This window comes from Borostomias antarcticus, assembly GCF_949987555.1.
Source record: "Borostomias antarcticus genome assembly, chromosome: 5".
In the NCBI taxonomy this organism is placed as follows: Eukaryota; Metazoa; Chordata; class Actinopteri; order Stomiiformes; family Stomiidae; genus Borostomias; species Borostomias antarcticus.
Genome location: NC_140238.1, coordinates 28,990,023 through 29,011,841, shown reverse-complemented (window position 1 = coordinate 29,011,841; position 21,819 = coordinate 28,990,023). Strand labels below are relative to the sequence as shown.

The window sequence follows — 21,819 nt, the reverse complement described above, 5'->3', positions numbered from 1 at the left end:
CAGAAGATGAAAGAGAGCGGGATTCTTTTCTCCTCTCCCTACAAACCGAGAGGACTTGCGCGATACAGTATAGAAGAGGAAAGGATCAGCTTCTTGGCACATGAATGACAACCAGGACCAAGAGTGTGACATAAGTATGTGTGTGAAAATATCTATGCTTGAATGTAAATAAGTACTGTGTGTATGTGTGTGTGTTTGTGTGTGTGTGTGTGTGTGTGTGTGTGTGTGTGTGTAGGCGTGCGTGCGGGCATATGTGCTTGTGGGGGCATGTGGGTGTGTGTGTGTGTGTGTGTGTGTGTGTGTGTATGTGTCTTATCTCTTAGAATTGTCCAGGAATTTACATCCAAACACCTTAAACCTTTGTCCTGGTAATTTCATCACCTTCCCCCAAGTCCCCTGCAAACCCCAGTTTCAGTCTAATGTAAAACACCAACTCTCCCCCCTTTGTGATTGTAAACACACTCTGCTTAGCTCTTCCTCATCTCTTTGTTTAAGTCAGAAGGGCCCCACCTTCGTCTTCCTCGTCCTGATTCAGACCTCTGTTTTCTTTGTTTCACATGTCTATACTCTTGGCCACGCCTGCCATTCATGTACAATGCAGTAGCCAATCACATCCTGGAAGCACTGTACCTTTGTTTGGACTGTACATAAGCCAGGGCAGAAGTGACTGACTTCACTTCTCTGACTGAACCACCTTTGCTGCGTTTGTCAGGAAGTCCTTGCGCTCGTAATGTTTTCCACAATAAAACAGACTCAACCTTTGAACGTATCTTGGTAAATCTTTGGACTAGACCAGTCTAAAAAATACTATCACAGTTTGGCGACGGGGATGGGATCACTGCCTGCGTTTTGCTTCGGGATTCCAGTGGATAGGACTGATCGGCAGACGTGTCGGTCCATAGTGGGCGTTGGAAAATCAATTTTCTCTCTTGCGCTAGAGCGCCAGCCGAGATTATTTCCTCAGTTCTACCACTGGATTCTTGAAGCTCACAGGTACGTTTAAACGAACCCTCTTATGGGTTGAGTTGTATTTGCCTTGATTTGGTTCGGCTTGTTGGTCTGGATTGTTTGAAAACGGAAAACCCCAGCGTGGGTATTTAGTAAGTAACTATCTAAGGAGATGTGAACAGCAATAGATTTTATATCGTATTGTCTTTTGACTTCGTCCTTGTTTCGTTACGAGGGTATCAGCTGTTCAAGTGAGAGTTTGGCACAGAACAGGTTTCCTTTTGGCCGGTCGCGGGAGAGTTTTAACAGCTGTTCAAGTGAGAGTTTGGCACAGAAAAGGTTTCCTTTTGGCCGGTCGCGGGAGAGTTTTAACCGAGAGCACGTTGAGAGAGTTTTTGCTCAATGGAGATGTAGCTACAGGGCGGAATTGAGAGTTTTGCAATCCGCGTTTCTGGTAGAGATTTTGACCAGAGGGGCTGTACAATTTGGTAGGATCTAGACGGAAGTTTTAGCCTGGACCAAATTGCTAGTGCAGCCGAGAGTGTTTGTTGTAAACGTGGGCCTTTGTTTCATGTTTGTGTGTTAAGTCGTATATTAGTCCTTTTTGGTCATCGTTTGGTCGTCCTTTGTTTGCGTTCCCGTGTGAGTCTGCTACGTTCTTTCTTGTATGTGCACGGGGGGTTGTTCGTCTTATGTGTTCACTGTTTGAGCCTCGGCTCTTGATTATTGTTTGTTATGCGCGCCATGGATCCAGGTAAAGTATTGTTTTGTACCCTTTTTAGACTGTTAAAATTCTGCTAGATTCCCAGTAGGCTAGCTAACTGGTTGCCTAGGAGACGCAGGAAAACTCTCGCGGTGTTCTGCCATTGAGCCAGAAGAGAACAAAGCACTTCGCTGACTAGGTGAGTACTAAGCGAATTTAATGTGTCTTAATGTGTGTTTCTTTCGAAATTGTATTCTTTCCCGCCGTGAGTTAACCATAAGGTTTCCTTTCGTTGCTGTTTTGGGGTTTTTAGGCTGCGTCGTGTTATTTGGGATTTGTTTCTTTAAATTTCCCCGCGCTGCCAAAGACAATTTCCGGGTCATACATGCAACATTTTGGGATCACCACTAGGTGTCCCTGTAACACTAGTTATTAAGATATGCTAGAGGATGTAAAGAATTCTACTGCAAACGTCTAGCCTGATGTGATTGTTGCACTGAAGCATATTTCTGCGAGCGTTTGTGGCAGATTTCGTTATGTGCTAAAGCATTTTCGATTTCTTACATCCACATCTGACATTTTAGTGTTAAATTCTAAGATTCGGGCTCAGCTAGAGGGTTAAGGGAAAAGTAGAGTTAATTCTCTAGACTGGTCTGTTTTTAAGATTTGGGAGAGTAGAACGAGAGAGTTTTTTTTTTAGGTCAGGAAGGAAAGATAAGGAGATTCAGCAAACAGTCTCTCCACCATTTCCCCAGCAGAATAACTCTGATTTAAAATTAGATTCCCCCCTCGACTTGTTGCGCCATTAGCCACGCCCCTTCTCTCTACGAGTTAAGCCACCCCTTTCTACGAGGTATTTGTCCGAACAGGTCCGGAAGGAAGAGCCTCCGATTTTGAAGTCGAGCGCCACCTGCTGGACTTCCCTTGAACAACCCATAAGGGTGATTTTAAACTAGCCAAGATAGAGAGTTTTAATTTTTAAGGTAAATAAACAGGATAAAAATAGATGTAGAGCGAACTCAAAAGTCTGACAGGGTTGAATAGGTGTTTGATTCAGGAGTTTTGTTTCAATAGTCAATGAATGGCCATAAGCTGTTCGTTTTATGCATTTCTACTGTATGAATTTTCATTCATATAATGATAATGTGTTTTGAGGAGTTGGCTCTAGGCCTTCTCCTCTGCTATTGAACCCAGTCTGTGTTTTGAGTCTTAATTTTCAGGTGCTATGGACCCTGGGCGGCAGGTCTTTGAGGAGCCTGGATCATGCCTTCCTGGGGACATTAGAACCTGCTGTTGGTCTGTTTAACTGTTGTTTGTTTTGTCTCTCTTTCTGATATATAGCTTAAGACATAAGGTTTGTGCATAATAGTGGGGGGAATAGATAAGGGTTGCTAGTTTCTTAACCTGAATACAGCATCTCCTAACCCAATTATATATTTTTAAATGAGTATGTTAAATATCTCATGTTTATAGTTTGAGGCACATTCATCGGGCCTGAGTGTTTTTTCTGAGTGGTATTTTACAGACAACTGTCGTTCCGGGAGTGATGGGTGAATGCCGAACCAGGAGACGGGCACAGGACACCGGAGGTTACTGGCCTGTTTCCCTACAGATGGGCGATCTGGGTTTCGTGAGATGCAGACCAACGCCATGTCACCAACTCACTGTGAGCGACAGATAAGTATGAAACAGGAGCAGTGCCCAAATACTCTGTCCTCAAATGCAGAAGAGGGAGGTTTTAGATATACAAATTTTAGCTATACAAATGAAGCTTTGATGGAGTTTTTTGATTAGTTAATTGTAAATGAAGCCAGTTCATTTTAGTGTCATTTTCTTTGACCCATATCTATTTTTTTTATCCTGACTTCAGGAAATTTTTGCTTTCACCCTTAGGGGGTGTTGTTTTGTTGAGACGAGAATATGGTTATTTTATTTTCATAAAATCGCAAGAGAACTGCTAGAGCCAAATCCAATTGCCTTGATCATGACTGGGGACTGGGCGTGTTGAAGTCATTCTAACACTGCCCTTGATGTCACTATAGGCTACTGCAGACTGGCTCTAAATGACACTTGAACAGTCACCCTGTTTAAGTTTCCTGACTGAATAACAACATTTTTTCCCCAAAGCAGGAGCTTGCGCTTAACCATGTTTCTGAGAATCTCCAACAGATTTTGAATAACCGTTCCTGACCAAAGAAGGGAACAGGGAGACCAGACCAGAGGACTCTCCTTTTGCTCTTCTGTTTTGTCTCTGTTTGTCTCTCTCATCTGTGGATCCACAGATGGAGCACTTCATCAGCCTGTACTGGGGGAGCGCCGAGGTGAGCCCTCCGGCAGCACGACCCGGGCCGACCCTACGTGGAGCAGTACAGGGATGGACCGGGTTCAGTTCAAGAGCCTGTACGTGCTGCTGGCGCCCTGGCTGTGTGGTGTCCCACCGCACCTTCACCCTGCTGAACCAGGACAGGGACTCCCTCCTCACCTTCCGAGAGCTCGCTGCAAAAGCTGCAGCTGTCTCTGCTTCCTCCCCTGTGCTTTCTATACTCTCTACCATCCACAGACCCTGACAAGATTCCTCCACTGTCCCCGGCAGACATTTCTGACCTACAAGCATTTGCTCCACCTGCGGAGAAAAGAAATGAAGGACTAAGTGCACATTTCCACCACCAAACTAACCTGTATCTAGGGCCTAATGACAAACCTGTACTACCTCGTTCATGTTTTCATTATGCTTTCAAACTAGCCCACGGGCCAGATCATGTTTCAAAAACAGGGGTGGCGGAAGATGTTAACAGATGTCTCCAACAGAGTGAGGACCGCCATTTCCTGAGGCTAAGGAGGGGTTCCTGCATCACATCTCTCCTGGGGATTGGGTCCTGGTCCACGACCACAGACGAAGGAGCTGGAACTCGCCGAGGTGGCTCGGGCCGTACCAGTTTCTACTCATCACGCAGACAGCGATCTGAGAGGACTTCGTTGGACCCATGCAAGCCATTGCCGACGGGTCCAAGCAGCAGAGGACGGTCCACCAAGGGATCGCAAACACCAGGAGATCAGAATGCAGCTGAACCAGAGGGCTCAGAGGCCAAAACCATGGGCCATCACACTGTCCTCTCCTCTGACGAGGAATCGGAGGAAAAATGACCTTGCTGGTCACCTCCTCACAAGATGCACCACACACGCACACACACCTGCACACACTAACATTGAACATAACTGATTTCAAGCAACGCGACATCGAAGTTGCGATCTAGAAGAGAAGACGCCTTGCATTCCCCAGATGACATTCTCCTCTGATGAGCAATCGGACTGCACCTCTGATCGCACACACTGGAACCTACATTAAACATTCAGAGACGCACACATGGAATCAATGTTCCATAGGACATCACATGCAATTATTCACAAGAGTGAATGAACTTTGAAATAATCTGGAAAATATCATATTTGTTTACAAGAGTTGCAATGGTTGAAACATGAGTTGATAAATAAGTTTTATCTTTTTTGCCTTGTAAAATCAAGTTTTTTGGTGAATGGTTGTCCACTCTTAGACTATAAATAGTATATAATCATGTCATTTTTTTTATCTTGTTTCCTGTCAAATTTCTGAAGCAAGGGGTTTTGGTGTGTGATTTTGCACGTTGAGAGAAAATAATAAAAAAAAAAAAAAAAAAAAAGATTTTTTTTTTTGCTCCACCTAGTGGAGAGATTATTTCCTTTCCACATGTATAGCATAGCTGACTGTTTACACTGTGTTTGGATTTTATATTTTATTTTTGTGTGCCTGTTCAGGCACAAATGAGGGATTGTCCAGGAATTTACATCCAAACACCTTAAACCTTTGTCCTGGTAATTTCATCACCTTCCCCCAAGTCCCCTGCAAACCCCAGTTTCAGTCTAATGTAAAACACCAACTCTCCCCCCTTTGTGATTGTAAACACACTCTGCTTAGCTCTTCCTCATCTCTTTGTTTAAGTCAGAAGGGCCCCACCTTCGTCTTCCTCGTCCTGATTCAGACCTCTGTTTTCTTTGTTTCACATGTCTATACTCTTGGCCACGCCTGCCATTCATGTACAATGCAGTAGCCAATCACATCCTGGAAGCACTGTACCTTTGTTTGGACTGTACATAAGCCAGGGCAGAAGTGACTGACTTCACTTCTCTGACTGAACCACCTTTGCTGCGTTTGTCAGGAAGTCCTTGCGCTCGTAATGTTTTCCACAATAAAACAGACTCAACCTTTGAACGTATCTTGGTAAATCTTTGGACTAGACCAGTCTAAAAAATACTATCACAGACTCCCCTCCAGAGACGGAGAGAGATAAACCTCTTTGAGGGAGCCATTAGACACACACAAACAAACAAATACACAAAGAGACACACACACACACACACACACATGCACACACACACACACACACACACACACACACACACACACACACACACACACACACACACACACACACAGGAAAGACATCTGCTGTAAATGTCCTGTATGTCAGATCATATGCATACTATGGTGTCCTTTCATACAAGAAATGCAGCTCAAAAAGCTTTACAACAGGGAAATTACATGCACAGAGTGCTTCACATAAAATAAACATGAAATGAACATAAACGCAAGGAAAATAAGATGGAAGTTAAAACACAATAAAAAATAAGATAAAGATAAGAAATCACGTAAAATACTGCATCTTCAAAAAGCTCAAATCTTAGGATGGAAATAAAAGCCATTAAAACCCACACCTAATCTGCAGCATACAGTACAGTATATAACATTAAAATAAAAGAAGTGTGGTAGCAAGCAAGTGCAAAAGGAGCTACATTAATTAAAGGCTCAAGTGAAGAGATACGTTTTTAGCTTTCTTTGAAAAGTATCTAGCGAGCTGGTTTCCCTGATATCTATAGACATTGTGTTCCTTAGCTTTGGGGCATACTTGACAAAGGCTGCACTCCCAATTTTCTTCCAACTGTTGCTGGGAACTTCTAGTAAACCAGCTGCTGATGATCGCAGTGTTCTTGAAGGCACATAGTCCATTTATTTATTGATGGTGATGGAGTTTATAGCTGCAGCATCATTTGATTGAGCAGTTGTGTGTCATCCGCATAACTATGAACGTAGCGCTACGATGCCTCTGGGAAACTCAGCCCAGGTCTATGAGCTGCCCAAACACAGCCAGGCCGGCCATTCATCTTCATTCATGTTTTGGCCTAGGATTACACAAAAACTACCAGACCACTTTTCATGAAACTCGGTGGAGGGGTGTAGCATGGGCAATGGAACCCATTCAAATTTGGTGTGCACAAAGCCACAAAATGCATTCAGGGGTGGAGGTCTGTGCTCTCTGAGCACCATTTCCAGTCCGGAGTGTTACCATGCTGATAAGTGGCTTCACTGACATGTTGGGTAAGTTCAAAGCTGTCCAGTACATTCATAAGCTCCATAGCTTTGGATTCCTTTTTATTTATATGAATGTTCAAGTCTCTATTCAAGGTTAATCTATCATATCCAGTGATACCAAATGTGATCAGCTCTGAGAATTCCTGTAGAAATACTAATGACTATCTTGGTGGCAGATATATTGTAATGATGAGCAATGGTAATTCTGTTTTGAGCTCAAGAGCAAGATATTCAAACAACGTAAATCCACCCAGGTCAATGTCATTACAAGCAAACTGAATAGAGAAGGACATGCCTCTATCAGTGTTGCTAAACCAGTAAATTTCTTAAGCCTCGACTAAAGCATGCAATGAAATTGGTTTCAGTTATGAGATCATTAATTAAAAGGATTGTGTGTGTGTGTGTTCATTACTGGAGCATATTCCCAGGTTGTTGAAGGTCAATTTCAGAGGCTACAATGGTGCTTGCCTGGAGAGAGGGAGGGTATGTGTGTGTGGAAGGGGGGGGGGCATGTGGTTAAGAAATATGTCTCTGTGGCACCTGGCCGTAGATTTGTGTGTGTGTGTGTGTGTGTGTGTGTCATAGCTGTGAGCTGGTGGAGAGGGGTGATATACTGTGGGCTACAGCACTCGAAGGGCATCTTCTCAAACATCCCTGGGGCTGGTCATGGGCTGAAGCTTACACTCTGCTGTCAGCTGAGGGGTTTAAAGGGAGTGGGGATATCGATCGATCTCCCTGTCGTGTGGAGGCTTGCTGCTATCGGTTACCTACTATCTGTATGCACAAAGTACTCTCACTACTTGGATCACACTGAGACAACAAATATATATATTCAATTCAGTTGGCTCCAGTTGGTACGAGTTAAACCAGCCGAGCAGATTGGTTTACGACAGCGCAACAGCGCTGCATGAGATCGGTGTTAGAGGGAAAGTGATGAGGAGTGGAAGGGAATAAAAACTCCTTACTAGAGTGACGGACCGTGAGACACCAAAAACAAGGGCTTACCTCACTGTTCAGGAAACAGTAGAACACTGACACGAAAAACCCCTGGGGGAGAGAGAGAGAGAGAGACAGACATATGGAGAGAGAGCAAGAGAGAGAGAGAGAGAGGAAGAGGAGCAGAAAGTGACAGAGTGAGGAGGGCAGGGAGAGGGGGAAGGGAGAGAGAGAGAGAGCAAAAGAGGGAGAGAGTAGTATCTTAACAATAATATCAACCTCTAGAATAATGATAAACAAAGACAAGGACAACACTACAAATTTACTTTTTAATACCACGCAATGTTTCAGGCAAGACACCCGGCATTGAAACATCCATGAGGTAAAAAAAACTAAAAAACTCAATTTGGATTGCTGTCCAAATCTATCATTTTGATTATCTCCTGGATCAAGCATCCAGTTGGCATAATGTTATCATGAGTTGAGCATGTTATATCTTATGGTTTATGAACCTTTACAATAACGCATCCATTAGCTCTGTAGTTACTGTACTGTAGCTGCAGCCAAGGAGAGCAGCTTTGGCCCAGTGTATTTACATTAGAGATGCTAAGGAAATTTAGCATTGTCCCAGTGTGTTTGCATTACAGATGCTAAGGAAGTTTAGCACTGGCCCAGTGTATTTCCATTACAGATGCTAAGGAAGTTTAGCATTGGCCCAGTGTATATTTAGCATGGGGCGGCTAGGGAAGTGTTCAGATTATGTAGGAGCTAGGGAAGTGTACCTGAAAGGACTCCAGGATCGAGTTGAAGTAGATGAAGACGATCTGGGCGACCTCATCATCTCCTCCGGGGTTGACAAAGAAGAGCATGTAGGTGATGCCCAGCAGTGGCAGCAGCACCAGAGTCGCCTTCACAGCTTTCCTTAAGGGACACGCAGTACAAAACACCTTAAACACACTATGATACAGCATGGTTAGATGGCTGGGTTCAACATAAGCAATGGCCTGAAGGCCCGGGGACAGTCTGGCTTCCAGGCTATGGTACAGTATGGTAGTGTACCTGAACTGTATGGTCTCTGAGGTGGTGGAGGCTCTCAGCTTGGTCATCAGGATCCTCACGATGTTGAACAGAAAAATGAAGTTGATCTGAGGGTAGTGTAGAGACAACAAGATAAGATATGGTCTCTATGGGCCATATAGTCAACAAATAGTCAACAAACCACAAACTCCAACTCTGTAGATATTTACCAGGTTTGGTATAAGACATAATGAAAGGATACTAGAAGTAGTCGTAGTAGTAGTAGTAGTAGTAATGGTGGTGGAGTACGATGGTAGTACAGTAGTATAATAGTTGAGGAGTACAGTATGGTAGTATAGTAGTCCAGTGTGGTAGTAGTATAGAAGTACTTACCAGCAGCACCAGAATCATAGGCCCCTGGTAGATATAGTCTGTGAAGACTCCTGCTCTCTTCCCAAACCAGCACCTGCAAATTAGCCAAGCACAAACAAGCACACATAGCCATCAGCCAACCACCTTGTCCCAAAACACCCTGGCAGAGAAAAGACAGATGCCAAATGGAGGGATAAAGCAGAGGGATGAGTAATGCCAGGCTCACACTTTTTGGTCAGATTTATCTCCAATTCACCCCCTCCTGACAATGGGATGAGAAATCTGGTTTGGAACGTAGGTTGGTACAGATGTTTGGCCCAGATTATCTTGCCATGTGAGGGGTTCCAAATCCAATCCTATACCACCCCATCAGCTCGCAGAATCGGGCCGCCCCGATAATATCAATCATGTTTGATATTTGGATTATTACGTCACTACTTTACATGCGAGACGGCAGTGGTTCGTTGCTCTCTCAGGCACAATAATATCCTGTAGTGTGTGATGATCCATTCATTTAAAAATCTTTCAAAGTGTGTGCTGGTTTGAGATTTGCGAGAAGAACATCTGTTAAGACGCTCTTTATGTGTGTGATGCAACCTGATTTCGAAATCGGTTAGGATTTTGAAAATCCTGTAGTGGGAGCCCGGCATAAAGGAGTAGTTCCCAAGGGGCCGAGGAGCTGTCTGAAGAGATGGATGAATAATTAAAACGTCTGATTCATTATCACATTATCTTCTGAAGGATGGAGAGGAGATGGAGGGAGGAGAGAGAAGGGAAGAGGAAGGAGAGAAGATGGGAGAGGAGGAAGGAGAGAAGTGAAGAGGAAGGGAGAGGAGATGTGGGGAGGAGGGAGGAGAGAAGAGGAAGGGAGAAAAGATGAAGGTCGCCAGCACAGTGATTACAGGGGGGGCCGTGGCCACCATGTTAAAATGACTGGCTATTCCACTGACCCCCTAACTGACAAGCCCCATGTTGTGTATTGACTGGCTAAGTTTGTCCCTTGTTAGCTTCCGTCATGCCCCCCTTGTCTGAGACGCGCATACATTATTGCAAGGCAGTTCTGAGTTGATCACTAAAGTGATTCCAAGCGCCATTATCCTTGGTCTCGTGTCTGTCATTTATAAGTTGCCATACCAAGTTAAATACGAGTAAACAACACTTCAGTTATTCTAATCTTTTTTTAAAGAATAATTAGAACAATTATTTATTTATTTTTTATTTTTTTGTGTGCCACCGCAATAATTTTGCTGTCCCCATCTGCCCCCCCCCCCCCCCCCAATATTTTCTGAAGGTGCCACTGATTACAGGTTGTCATGGTAACAAACACTGTGCTGGGTGTTTATTGCTGTCCAGTGATCATGGGGGAGCAGTTAGAGGGACACTGATGATGGGGGGTATTCGTCGTGTCCCAGATGACACAAACGAATCAATGACTGGACCGTCATCAACTGATTAACATTTCGACTGGTTAACAACCCTGGAGGCGATGGATTGCTGGTTGATGACTGGAGAGAGGCAGAGAGTGAGAAAGAGAGAGAGTAGGACGCAAAGGCAAGGGAGAGAAGCATACGAAGAGAGATGAGAGATGTGGAGATGACATGGGAGGCAGCCATCTCACTTCTCATTGTCGTAGTAGAGCTTGCCAACGGCCCAGGCAATAATGATGGGCAGGGGAATACCTGGAAGCACAGATACAAACCAAAAACTGTTAATATATCTGAGAGACAAACTTGAAAACTTCGTGCATCTAATGCTGGGACAGGTGCATAGGAGAAAAAGTCCACCGAGGTGGATCAACTAATAAAGAAAAGTTTCCCGCACACTGTCTCTAGTTGCAATAAGGTTTATTCACAATAGACGTTTCGGTACTATGACCTTCAAGGTCATAGTACCGAAACCTTCAAGGTCATAGTACCGAAACCTTCAAGGTCATAGTACCGAAACCTTCAAGGTCATAGTACCGAAGGTCATAGTACCGAAACGTCTATTGTGAATAAACCTTATTGCAAGTAGAGACAGTGTGCGGGGAACTTTTCTTTATTAATATATCTGAGAGACACAGACACTAATATATCTGGAAGACACAAAACAACCAGCTGCCAGAAGGGACAACTGCAGCTTGACGTGCCTGGGACAGTGTGTGTATGCTAAGTAAGATGTGCCACTAAGTGTGTTTTTGAAGGTGTGCTGTCCTTGCAAAGTGTGCTGAACCACTTGTTTGACTAATTGACTGACTGACTGATCGATTTCATCCTGTATGCTGCTGTAGTCACTCACACCATCCGATGCAGATGAACATCCACTTGCGCAGTTTATCTGTGGAGTAAGTGAGCACAATGGCAGTGTGCAGGTAGCATCCTTCACCAAACATCCAGAAGAAGTTGGTCACATGGAAGTAATTATAGGCTGCTGTCACAAGCCGACACCACATCTGGGGGAGAGAGAAGGGAGGATAGAGGAATGTCAAAGAGAAAAATCAATGACAATGAGATTTGAACAGTGTGAGTTCCCATACCGTACCAAACATCTCTGTTAGGCATGCCAGCATTCAGGAGCTAGACTGGAGGTCTGAAGTACATGTACCAAATTGTACTAAGTATCATACTTGTACCACTTGCACTTGCACTTGTAGTTGTGCATCAAGCTGCCTCAGTGACAGGAAATTCAGATAAGCTCTATTACTTATAGCTCTCTGCTGCAGTAGCATCTATAAACCTACCAATCAGGGCTCAGATCACTGCAGGCACTGCATCTATAAAGCCTGTCTTTATTGGCTGGTTATATTGGAGGTTGAGAGTGGCGGCGGATCGACAGCAGGAATCTGACTTTCTGTTAGATTCTGATGATCTTGGATGTTTGAGTTGTAAACACAGCCAACTGGGAGGCAGAATCACCCTGAGGGTTCTTGAACTCTTTTAACAAAATCCTGCCATCAGATCAAATCCCTGTCCATTGGCCAAATTAGGTTCTATTGTATTGTATTGTATTACATTGTATTGTATTGTATTGTATTGTATTGTATTGTATTGTATTGTATTGTATTGTATTGTATTGAACATTCATTGGCAGACGCTAATGACGCTGCATATCTGCAGGAGGTTTTCGACAGCAGGCACCCCCCTGGGGTGTGAGGTCCCTCCAGGTCCACTGTCACCTCACCCCAACTGAGCCAATCACTCATAATTTGCAGCTCTGTCCTCCTCAACTTTGTTCTAATCAAACCTCACACCTCCTTCCCATCCTCCTCTACCTGGTTCAGGTTGAGACACATCTAACCTGGAACCTGGCCAGGAATTTTGAAACAATATCAAAGTAGGTGCAATGCATTATGGCAAACAGCCATTTGAAACTGGATAAACAGAGGTAGTATAAATGAAGTTGGCAGCCACTCACTCAGCCACGCACACAGATGAGCCCAACATCACAGCAAATCAACCCCTCCACCTTCCAAAGTGGCCAATGGCACCCTTCCCAAATTCAAGAAATAGGTTAGCAGGCAAGGATTTCAGCAGCCATTTTTGGGGGAATGGGAGTGAGCATGACCAAGCCACTCCTTCCATGCTACCTCTATGGAGATATCCCCCAAGTCAAACACACACACACACACACACACACACACACACACACACACACACACACACACACACACACACACACACACACACACACACACACACACACACACACAGTGTTGGCTTAAGAGAACCCTACTGCCATGGCTCTGACAAAGAGATGAGACACAGCCAACTGGTCATTCAGGTCCATACAGGCCTCTCATGGCATGATTGCTAGAGCAGCCTGCTGTTGCTGCTGGGCGTCTCTCCTCACCAGCCTTGCCAGCCTCTGTCCAATGCCGACCAAGCCCCCAGGAACAGCTCTGGGCCGTGAAGCCATTAAGCTTGGTAAAGCTAGGGCCAAAAATATTTTTTTCCCATAGACATACTGTACATGTGGAATGACTTGACTGGGGAAAGAAACCAAACATTTTCTGGTTATCACTAAAAACAACTCTGAATAATCATTGGGTCCATTTTTCTTTAGAAGACACCAAAAGCCGGCGTTTCCAGCTGTTTCTTTCCCCATGTATGCCTATTAGGGTTGCACAATACATCGAAACATCGATGGCATAGCGACACCAAAATCCTGCGATTCTTTCAATATATGTTTCGGCTTAGATTCTATCGAAAGCACGAAATGCAATTTCAAACTGCGCAGCAAGTATACAGAATAATGCAATTGACATTTCATTTTTGTCCCAGCAGGGACGCATACTCCCACCAGTTGATATTTTACCAAGAAAACAGCCGTAGTAAGACATTTTGGTTTACAAGATTACAAGATTATTTTGGTTTACAGCCCAGATGGCAAAATTGACAACAACAATACCATCTGTCAAACACGTTTCAGCTCAAAAAAGGGAACACAACCAACTTGGCCAAGCCCTTGTGTGATAAGCACTCATGATCACCCAGATCTCTCCTTAGAATTCAGCCAGGCTAGTAGTGGTAATTGAAACCATGGATGTATTAATAGAACTGGATAGGGTCACTCCATTCACTGACTGCTTGAAGAAGTGAAACCCTATTGAACCGCGCCATCTTTGAGAAAAACACGTCACTGATACCTTTGACATGTGCAGTCAAAGGTATCAATGACGCGTTCTTGTAGTCCACAAACAGATGGCTCTCCCCGCTCTGAGTTAGCGATGAAAAGCGGCTTGCTTATTAATCTACTTTCTGCAAATATATCCGTTGGAAAACTTTTTTTTTTTTATCCAGGCATCTTAGTTTTAACAGTATAATTGTGACTGAACATGTTTTGTTTGCTAGTAGGTGGTATTCATTCTGTTTCGAGCTCGGCGGGTTAGCTGCGAACTTCATGCCGCAACGAGAGATCCCGTCTCTGGGTGGACAGCTGTTCAACTCGCCTGGGACCAGGTCCCCTGGAGCTATTTCGTCTTGCTGCCCATTGCGTTGTTGTGAACAGAATGAATCTCGGTGTGACACTGGGTACACGGCAGCCCTAGCCCTGGTCTACTCGACCAGTGAATATTGCGCACCTGCAACAGCAGAGCCCCCCCGGCATCTTAAGTCAAGACACCCTTTTGTGCCTGCAGCACGGGACCTCTTGCAGCAATGCAGAGATCTTAACATCAGTGAGGCAGGATGGGCGGATTACACCTGGCGTGCGCAATGGGAGGCGAACACCTCCAGACTACGTGATTTCATCCCGGCCGCCAATCCTTCCCCTACCGGGATGGACTTACCCAGACTGGCACGGGTGAGGCTTAACCGTCTCCGGACCGGCGTCAGACACTTCCGCTCATCAATGCACAGATGGGGCTTGGCATCCTGTGCGGCGGAGTGTGGCGCCGAGGAACAAACCGCAGACCACGTCATCCAGGACTGTCCGATACAGTATCTCGGACACCCAACGGAATGCGTGGCCTGACGGTCATGGATGACGAAACGGTGAAGTGGCTTCTGGAGGTGTGCCCAGATATATAGCCCGGGTGACCCCCTCACCCGGGCTCGGGGTGGTAAAAGGATAGCCCCTTGGCCCTGAGCCTGGGGGGAGAGGACCGCACCAACTAACCCAAACGATGAAGAAGAAGATCCATGATGCCAACCCTCCCTAACCCCTGTGTGTAAGGGCACGACTGAGGTTACCAGGTAATTACGCTGTCTCTGGTTCTGTGTGATATCTTATATTATACAACAGCTAGCTCAGACCGCGCATTGTGATGGGCTAAGACGCATTCCAAGCAGTGCCTTAAAACCCTATAATGGCACTGGGTTAATCACCAAATGTATTCCTACTCCCTATTGCTCGTAGCGTACTCACGTTGCCTAGCAATTGTAATCAAAGTCAGAACTAGCTGTCGTATCGCGGAGGTCTGAAACAACATATTTAAGCAAGACTGACACTATAAACCCGTCTTTTTCCAAAATAAAATTAACGACAGTGCAGTGCTGTTGTATAAAAGCAATAAGACACTCGAGGTCGTGCTTTCCTGTGGTTTATTGGCACGGCTGTGGTGCAGCCGCAGGCACGACGTGATGCGGAGTGCCGTAAAGCACTCCCTCTTGTGTCTTATTGCTTAATTAACCCCTCTTCTTCCTCTCACCCCCCCTCATCTGTCTAGCATGCCTGGCTACAGAGCACCCCTCCCCCCTTCCCCTCCTCTCCTCCTTCTTGGAATGTGTTCACTATAAAAGTGATGGATGACATCATAACGAGGCATAACGACTTAGTAATTGGGTTATGACCTGCCATTCAACCCTGTTGAGAGGGAGTTCCATCATCCATCCCTCTGTCCTCAAAGCACTGATCTGATCATTTCAGCTGACTTTGCTGTGGTTCTGGAAAATCCAGTGTAGTTCTACTGTATCTACTGTAGCCCTGGTGTATCAAGCACAATCATGTTCCCATTGTAGTCCTGCTGTACAGTATCTAATGTAGTGCTGTTGTATCTACTGTAGTCCTACTGGATCTTCTGTGATCTAGTTTGCATCTATACTTTCTATATTTGAAAGCTCTTTACCCTCTGACCTCTGAGGATTTGCAACCTCGACTTGATTTAACCGACAGGCGTACAGACAGAGCATATCATTTACTGACCCCACGGGTGCATGTATGTTGTCTGTGTATACATGTGCATGTGTGTGGGTTGGGTGCGTGTAATGCAGACTCACCACGTTGCTCTCATGGACCGCGGGGTTCATGGTCAGCTGGACAACGAACCAGGTAGCGTTCCTCAGGATGAAGGCTGTGATCAGGTTCCAATGGATGATGTTTCTCAGGCAGCGGATACTCCTATTGGTGGAAACACAGGAAGAGGTGCTTTAGTAGGACATTGATATTGGTGTAGAGACAGGAAGAGGTGCTTTGGGCCAGGACTGAGAGACAGGACAACTACGTATGGGACACTCCTATTGGAAAAGAGAGGAAAATATACTATTGGACACTCCAATTGGTAGAGAGACAGAACGTATGTGTGGATGGAGAAAAGGAAAAGGAGAAATCGACAGAGTAAGATAAAGAGAAGACTGCTGTGTGTCTATGTTGGCTGTAGTGCAGTCTCAAGGGAATAAAACAGTATAACATTTTGAGTTTAAATGATTCACAGGCTAAAGAGTTAGTGTGAGTGCAAGCGAGCCTGTGTGTGTGTGTGTGCGTGTGTTTTCGTGCGTGTGTGTCTCTAATAAAACCATCTAAACTCTGTATTTGCGTCCACAGAGTTCAGTCATCTTGGACAGCAACCCCTCTGAATATTTCATATCTAATGATGACCTGATGTTTTATTTACGGCTTGACCAATGGTAGCGTGTGATAGGATTCACATGCATGGCCTCTTTTAAACTAGCAAAGTTAGCTAAGCTAGCATACATACGCGCACACACACAAATATATTCCAGGAGCTTGCTCCAGGTTGCCTGTTTTAATATCTGTTGCTTTTATGGCTCTGTGTGCTACTAACCCTGTTCTGCCTTCCCTCTCCCTAGTGCCTCTCTCTCTCCCTCCTATCTTCTAACCAGGTCCAGTGGATGCCCCACTGTCACAAGCAGACCACCCTGAGTCCGATAGATACCCCTGTGTCTGCTGTGGATGTCGTAGCATTTAGTTAACACACACACGCGTAAACACAGACATACACCAGTCCACTTCCGGCTTTAGGCCTGGACCTGGGCCCAGTCCCCCTTCCACCATAACCCGGGTCCGTATCCTAATCCTACCCCCACCCTACCCCCGACCCCTGCCTCTACCTGGACCCAGGCACACTCACACACACACAGACATACACCAGTCCTGGGCTCAGATCCCCTTCCTCTCACCCTAACCCGGGTCCGTATCCTTTTCCTACCCCCTCCCTACCCCAACCCCTGCCTCTATCTGGGCCCAGGCCCATTCACGCACACACAGACATACACCAGTGTTTGCCATGTCTCTCCTATGATGTTTTTAGCCTCTTTTACTCTACTCTACTATGTAATTTATTGCTTTATAAATGTTCTTAGCCGGTAGACAAACATACTCCAGGAGCTTGCTCGATCGCCTTGTTAAGAGGGGTCAGGGAATAATTTTTACAGCTCACTTATCTGGCCCCTGGGGTGGGACGTATGTCCACCTCCCTTGTTCTCTGTAAAGCGCATTGTGTTGCCTCTGGGTATGAAATGCGCTATACAAATAAAGCTTTGATTGATTGATTGATTGACACACGCACATGCATACACACACACACACACACACACACACACACACACACACACACACAAAAACAGGCTCACTCACACTCACACTCTTAAGTTTGGCAGGTAAGTAAGGTTTTGCCAAAACGTAAGCCTGTGAATCATTTAAACTCCAAATGTTAAAATGTTATACTGTTTTATCCACTTGAGACTGCACTACAGCCAACATAGAAACACAGCAGTCTTCTCTTTCTCTGTCCATCTCAACTTTTCTCCATTCACCCCCTCTCTTTACCTCCCTCTCCTCTCTCTCCCCATCTCACATCTCCTTCTTCAACTCCATTTAGGGTTTTTTCCTCGGAATCCCTCTCATACTACTCTCCCACTAAGTACTGTAATATCATCGTTGTCACCTTTGTCCCCTCCCTGTCTGCAATCTAAACCTCTTTCTGTCTCCTCTCTCATGTCCCCTCTTTACTCCTCACCATCTGTCTCTCCCTCCCTCCATCTCCGATCATCAGACTGAGGTTTTGTACCACAGCAGGAAGAGGAGCTCTCTCTCCCTTCCTCCTCAACCCCCTCCTCCAATCATCTGTCACAGGCAGGGGCGGACTGGCGAAATAATTCAGGTCGGGCAACGTAGCCCAGTCGGCTGGGCTTTCCGATTTGTTGAGCGGGGGGTGGGGGGGGTGGGGGGGGGGGGGAGTGCAGGGCGATCTGTTGAGCGGGGGGGGGGGAGTGCAGGGCGATCTGTTGAGCGGGGGGGGGGGCTGAGCGATCTGTTGAGGGGGGGGGGCACGACGACTCACATTGGCCCACTTGAGGACCAGCCCATCGGGATTCGTCCCGATGGCCAGTCCGCCATTGGTCACAGGGTTCATGAGGGACCGGTCCATTGGTCAGACACAACTTGGAGACACGTTGAGTATGAGTTATAGTATAACCACAGTATAATAAAAGCAATAAAAACATTCAAGCTCAAGGTGTTTCCACAAATAACTAGCGCCTCCAGTTTTGTTCATATGCTGCAATTAGTGGCATCTCCACTGTGATTCTGTATTCTAGACATTCAGTAGGTTGACAGAGCCTGTAAATCTGGGGCAAGGACAAAATCTTCTGTAATATAGGGGACAGCTCTGTCTCTCCTTCGTTCCAGAGGACCATCAGTCTCTCCTGTCTGTCTCTACTTCTTGAGGGAGCACCTGTCTCCCCTCTTCCTTTCCCTCGAGGGAGACTGCCTGTCTCTTCTCTCTCTCTGTTTGAGAGGTGAATGATTGTCTCTCTCTCTCCCTCTGGGGGGGGTGGGGGTGGGGGGTCACCTGTCTCTCCCTCACTCTCTTCACTGACCCCATCATATTGCATTATATTACTCTATGAGCGCGTATGCGTGTGCGTGTGCATGAGTGTAAGTGTGTGCTTATGTGCGCATGGTGTGTGTATGGGATGTGTGTCTTATCCTACGAGTTGATCCTGATATTAAAGAAGCAGAGCCAGGGAGGCCGGGGCTGTCACTGGGCCTCTGCTGAGGGAGGGAGTGTGTCATCTTCACATGGACACACACACACATACACACACACACACACACACACACACACACACACACACACACACACGCACACACACACACACACACACACACACACACACATACTGTCACACAAACACAGGACACAGCTACTGACAGACACTTAGCGAGTGCATTGATCCCAGCTGACTTGAGAAGTGACATGGAGGATCACGTTGCAGCATGTTAATTCTACTATTGTTCAGCTTCTCCTTCAGGCGAGCCAAATTATGATATTATCAGCATCAAAGACAGGCTGTTCTGCATATGAATGTAGCAGACAGATGGAGAGGACAGGAAGGAAGACAAGAAAAGAGAAGAAATGAGGAGGAGAGGAGAAGAAGAGGCGAGGAGAAGAGAGCGCCACACTCCACATCTGTTTCCACATTATTCCGTCCATTTCAGTTGGATTAATATGGCAATTATCAGTATTTCACGCTCAATTTACACTTCTGGAAAAAAAGGAGAGTGCGGAGAGAAGCAAAGGGAGAGAGATTAGCAGAGGAAGAGAGGAAGAGCTGGCTGCGAGAAAGGAGATAGGAGGCAGAGGACACTGTCAGTCAGAGTGATGGGACGGGATGCCACGATGGATGAGTATCAGAGCATGGCTTCCCCTCTGGGTCTAGAGCCCTGCAGCTGTGTGACTGGGTTGTACTGTACCATACTAAATGCCCCTCCACACACACACATACACACACACACAGACACAGACACACACACACAAACACACACACACACAGTCTGCCTGTCTCTCTTTCTCTCTTATCTAGTGGTAATTACTTTGGGCACTGTCTCATGGACCACACTTAAGACGAAGACCAAATATTGATCCTTGTGTGTGTGTGTGTGTGTGTGTGTGTGTGTGTGTGTGTGCGTGTCACATCAAAACCAAGGGGAAAATGTCTAGCGCTTTGACATTTCCTAGTGAGACTGGTATTCACCTGCTACTGACCCTGGAGACAGCGACGCACACACAAACACACACACACACACACACATACACAAACACACACAGCTCGCTGGGCTAACAGCAGAGACTAGTGTGTATGGGGGGTGGGAAGTGCCACGTTTAGCAGGCATGTTGTGAGTGTGTGTGTGTGCGTGTGTGCGTGTGTGCGTCTATAGACGCACACACGCACACACACACACACACACACTCACACGCACACCTTATCCTTGCAAAGACATAGTTAGGGAATCAGCCAATCAGATCGCTGGGATTTGCATATATCTTTAGCAAAGATAAGGTGTGCGTGTGAGTGTGTGTGTGTGTGTGTGTGCGTGAGTGCGTCTATGTGGAACTTAGTGCAAAATTAGACGCACACACACACACACAGACGCACACACACGTTCATTCATTTGTTCGTTTACTCCAGTGTGTGGAATGTGCCACGTTTCGTTAATTGCGTTGAGCGTGTGTGTGTGTGCGTGTGTGTGTGTGTGTGTGTGCTAAGCTAGTTAGCAAGATGGCTGCGCGTGACGTACTGACGTAATCGGCCGCGCTGCGTGCGACGTCATCCGCCACGTTTCCTTAATTGCGTTGAGCGTGTGTGTGTGTGTGTGTGTGTGTGTGTGTGCTAAGCTAGTTAGCAAGATGGCTGCGCGTGACGTACTGACGTAATCGGCCGCGCTGCGTGCGACGTCATCTGCGTGCGTTCAAGCTGGACAAACGGATTTCAACCAAGCCCCCAGGATTCGAAATCTAAAGTGAAGGCCTATTGAACCGCGGTGACTTTTGTACTTGCGCAGTTGAGCTTTTCTGTCCGACGCGCGTCCACGAAAAAGTTCACCTTTATATGAAATGTAGACGCACGTTCCCGGCTCTCTCGGCTCTCCCCGCTTTGATTTAGCAATGAAAACCGGCTTGCATATTAACCTGTTTTTGTCAAATATATCCATTGGAGAAATTATTTTTTCATCCAGGCATCTTAGTTTTAACAGGTTAAATATAATTGAACATGTTTTGTTTGCTAGTAGAAGGTATTCATTCCGTTCACGATAACGTTATTGCAGCCAGGCTGAATTCCTCCAGGGAGCCAGTGACCGGCGAGTTGAAGAGCTTCACTCCTCGCCCTTGATCAATCGAATCTTATCTCCGTATAAATACACATTAAGCCTATATCGCCTCATTCACCACAAAATATGTTTCAATCTGAGGTTATTTTCATAGATAGATTTTGCCTAATTTTTGATAATTTACTGCCATGCAGGCCGTCTGCGCTGTCCCCAGCACCACCTTAACAGAGGAAGTTTGAAATGTCTAAATATTCCCAAGCATGTATTTCCATTCGTAAATCACATTAGCTGACCTGCCCGGACAACTGCATCTCATCCGATAAACATAGCCTATGAACAATACATCCATGATGGCAAGCCAGAAACGCAGACACAAGTTCAAGTACCACAAATAAAGGTAGCCTATTAATTCTAACATCAACGGGGTCCCGGCTAAAGTCTTTTAATACCATCCATCGTCATCCGCTTATCCGGGGTCGGGTCGCGGAGGCAGCAGTTCCAGCAGGGAGCCCCAGACATCCCTTTCCCTAGCAGCATCAACCAGCTCTGCCTGGGGAATCTTTAGCCGTTCATAGGCCAGTGCGGATGTTTAATCAAATGTGTTAATGAAAATGACCACAAAAAGGAGAGTAGTCAAAGCACACCGCTCAAAAAGGGCTTAATACATACA

General features: G+C 45.8%; 1 protein-coding gene across 2 annotated transcripts in view; it reads right to left on the bottom strand.

Annotated features, from left to right (window-relative positions):
- The window catches only part of crhr1 (corticotropin releasing hormone receptor 1), a 115,620-nt gene that overhangs the window by 8,931 nt on the left and 84,870 nt on the right, over positions 1-21,819 (bottom strand). For both annotated transcript variants that reach the window (XM_084438034.1, XM_084438035.1), the window contains exons 7-13: positions 16,076-16,196; positions 11,658-11,811; positions 10,999-11,059; positions 9,402-9,474; positions 9,051-9,136; positions 8,774-8,912; positions 8,061-8,102 (exon numbers count right to left, since the gene is read on the bottom strand). In XM_084438034.1, the coding sequence (XP_084294160.1) occupies positions 8,061-8,102; positions 8,774-8,912; positions 9,051-9,136; positions 9,402-9,474; positions 10,999-11,059; positions 11,658-11,811; positions 16,076-16,196 (676 nt within the window). The remainder of the gene's footprint in view (positions 1-8,060; positions 8,103-8,773; positions 8,913-9,050; positions 9,137-9,401; positions 9,475-10,998; positions 11,060-11,657; positions 11,812-16,075; positions 16,197-21,819) is intronic.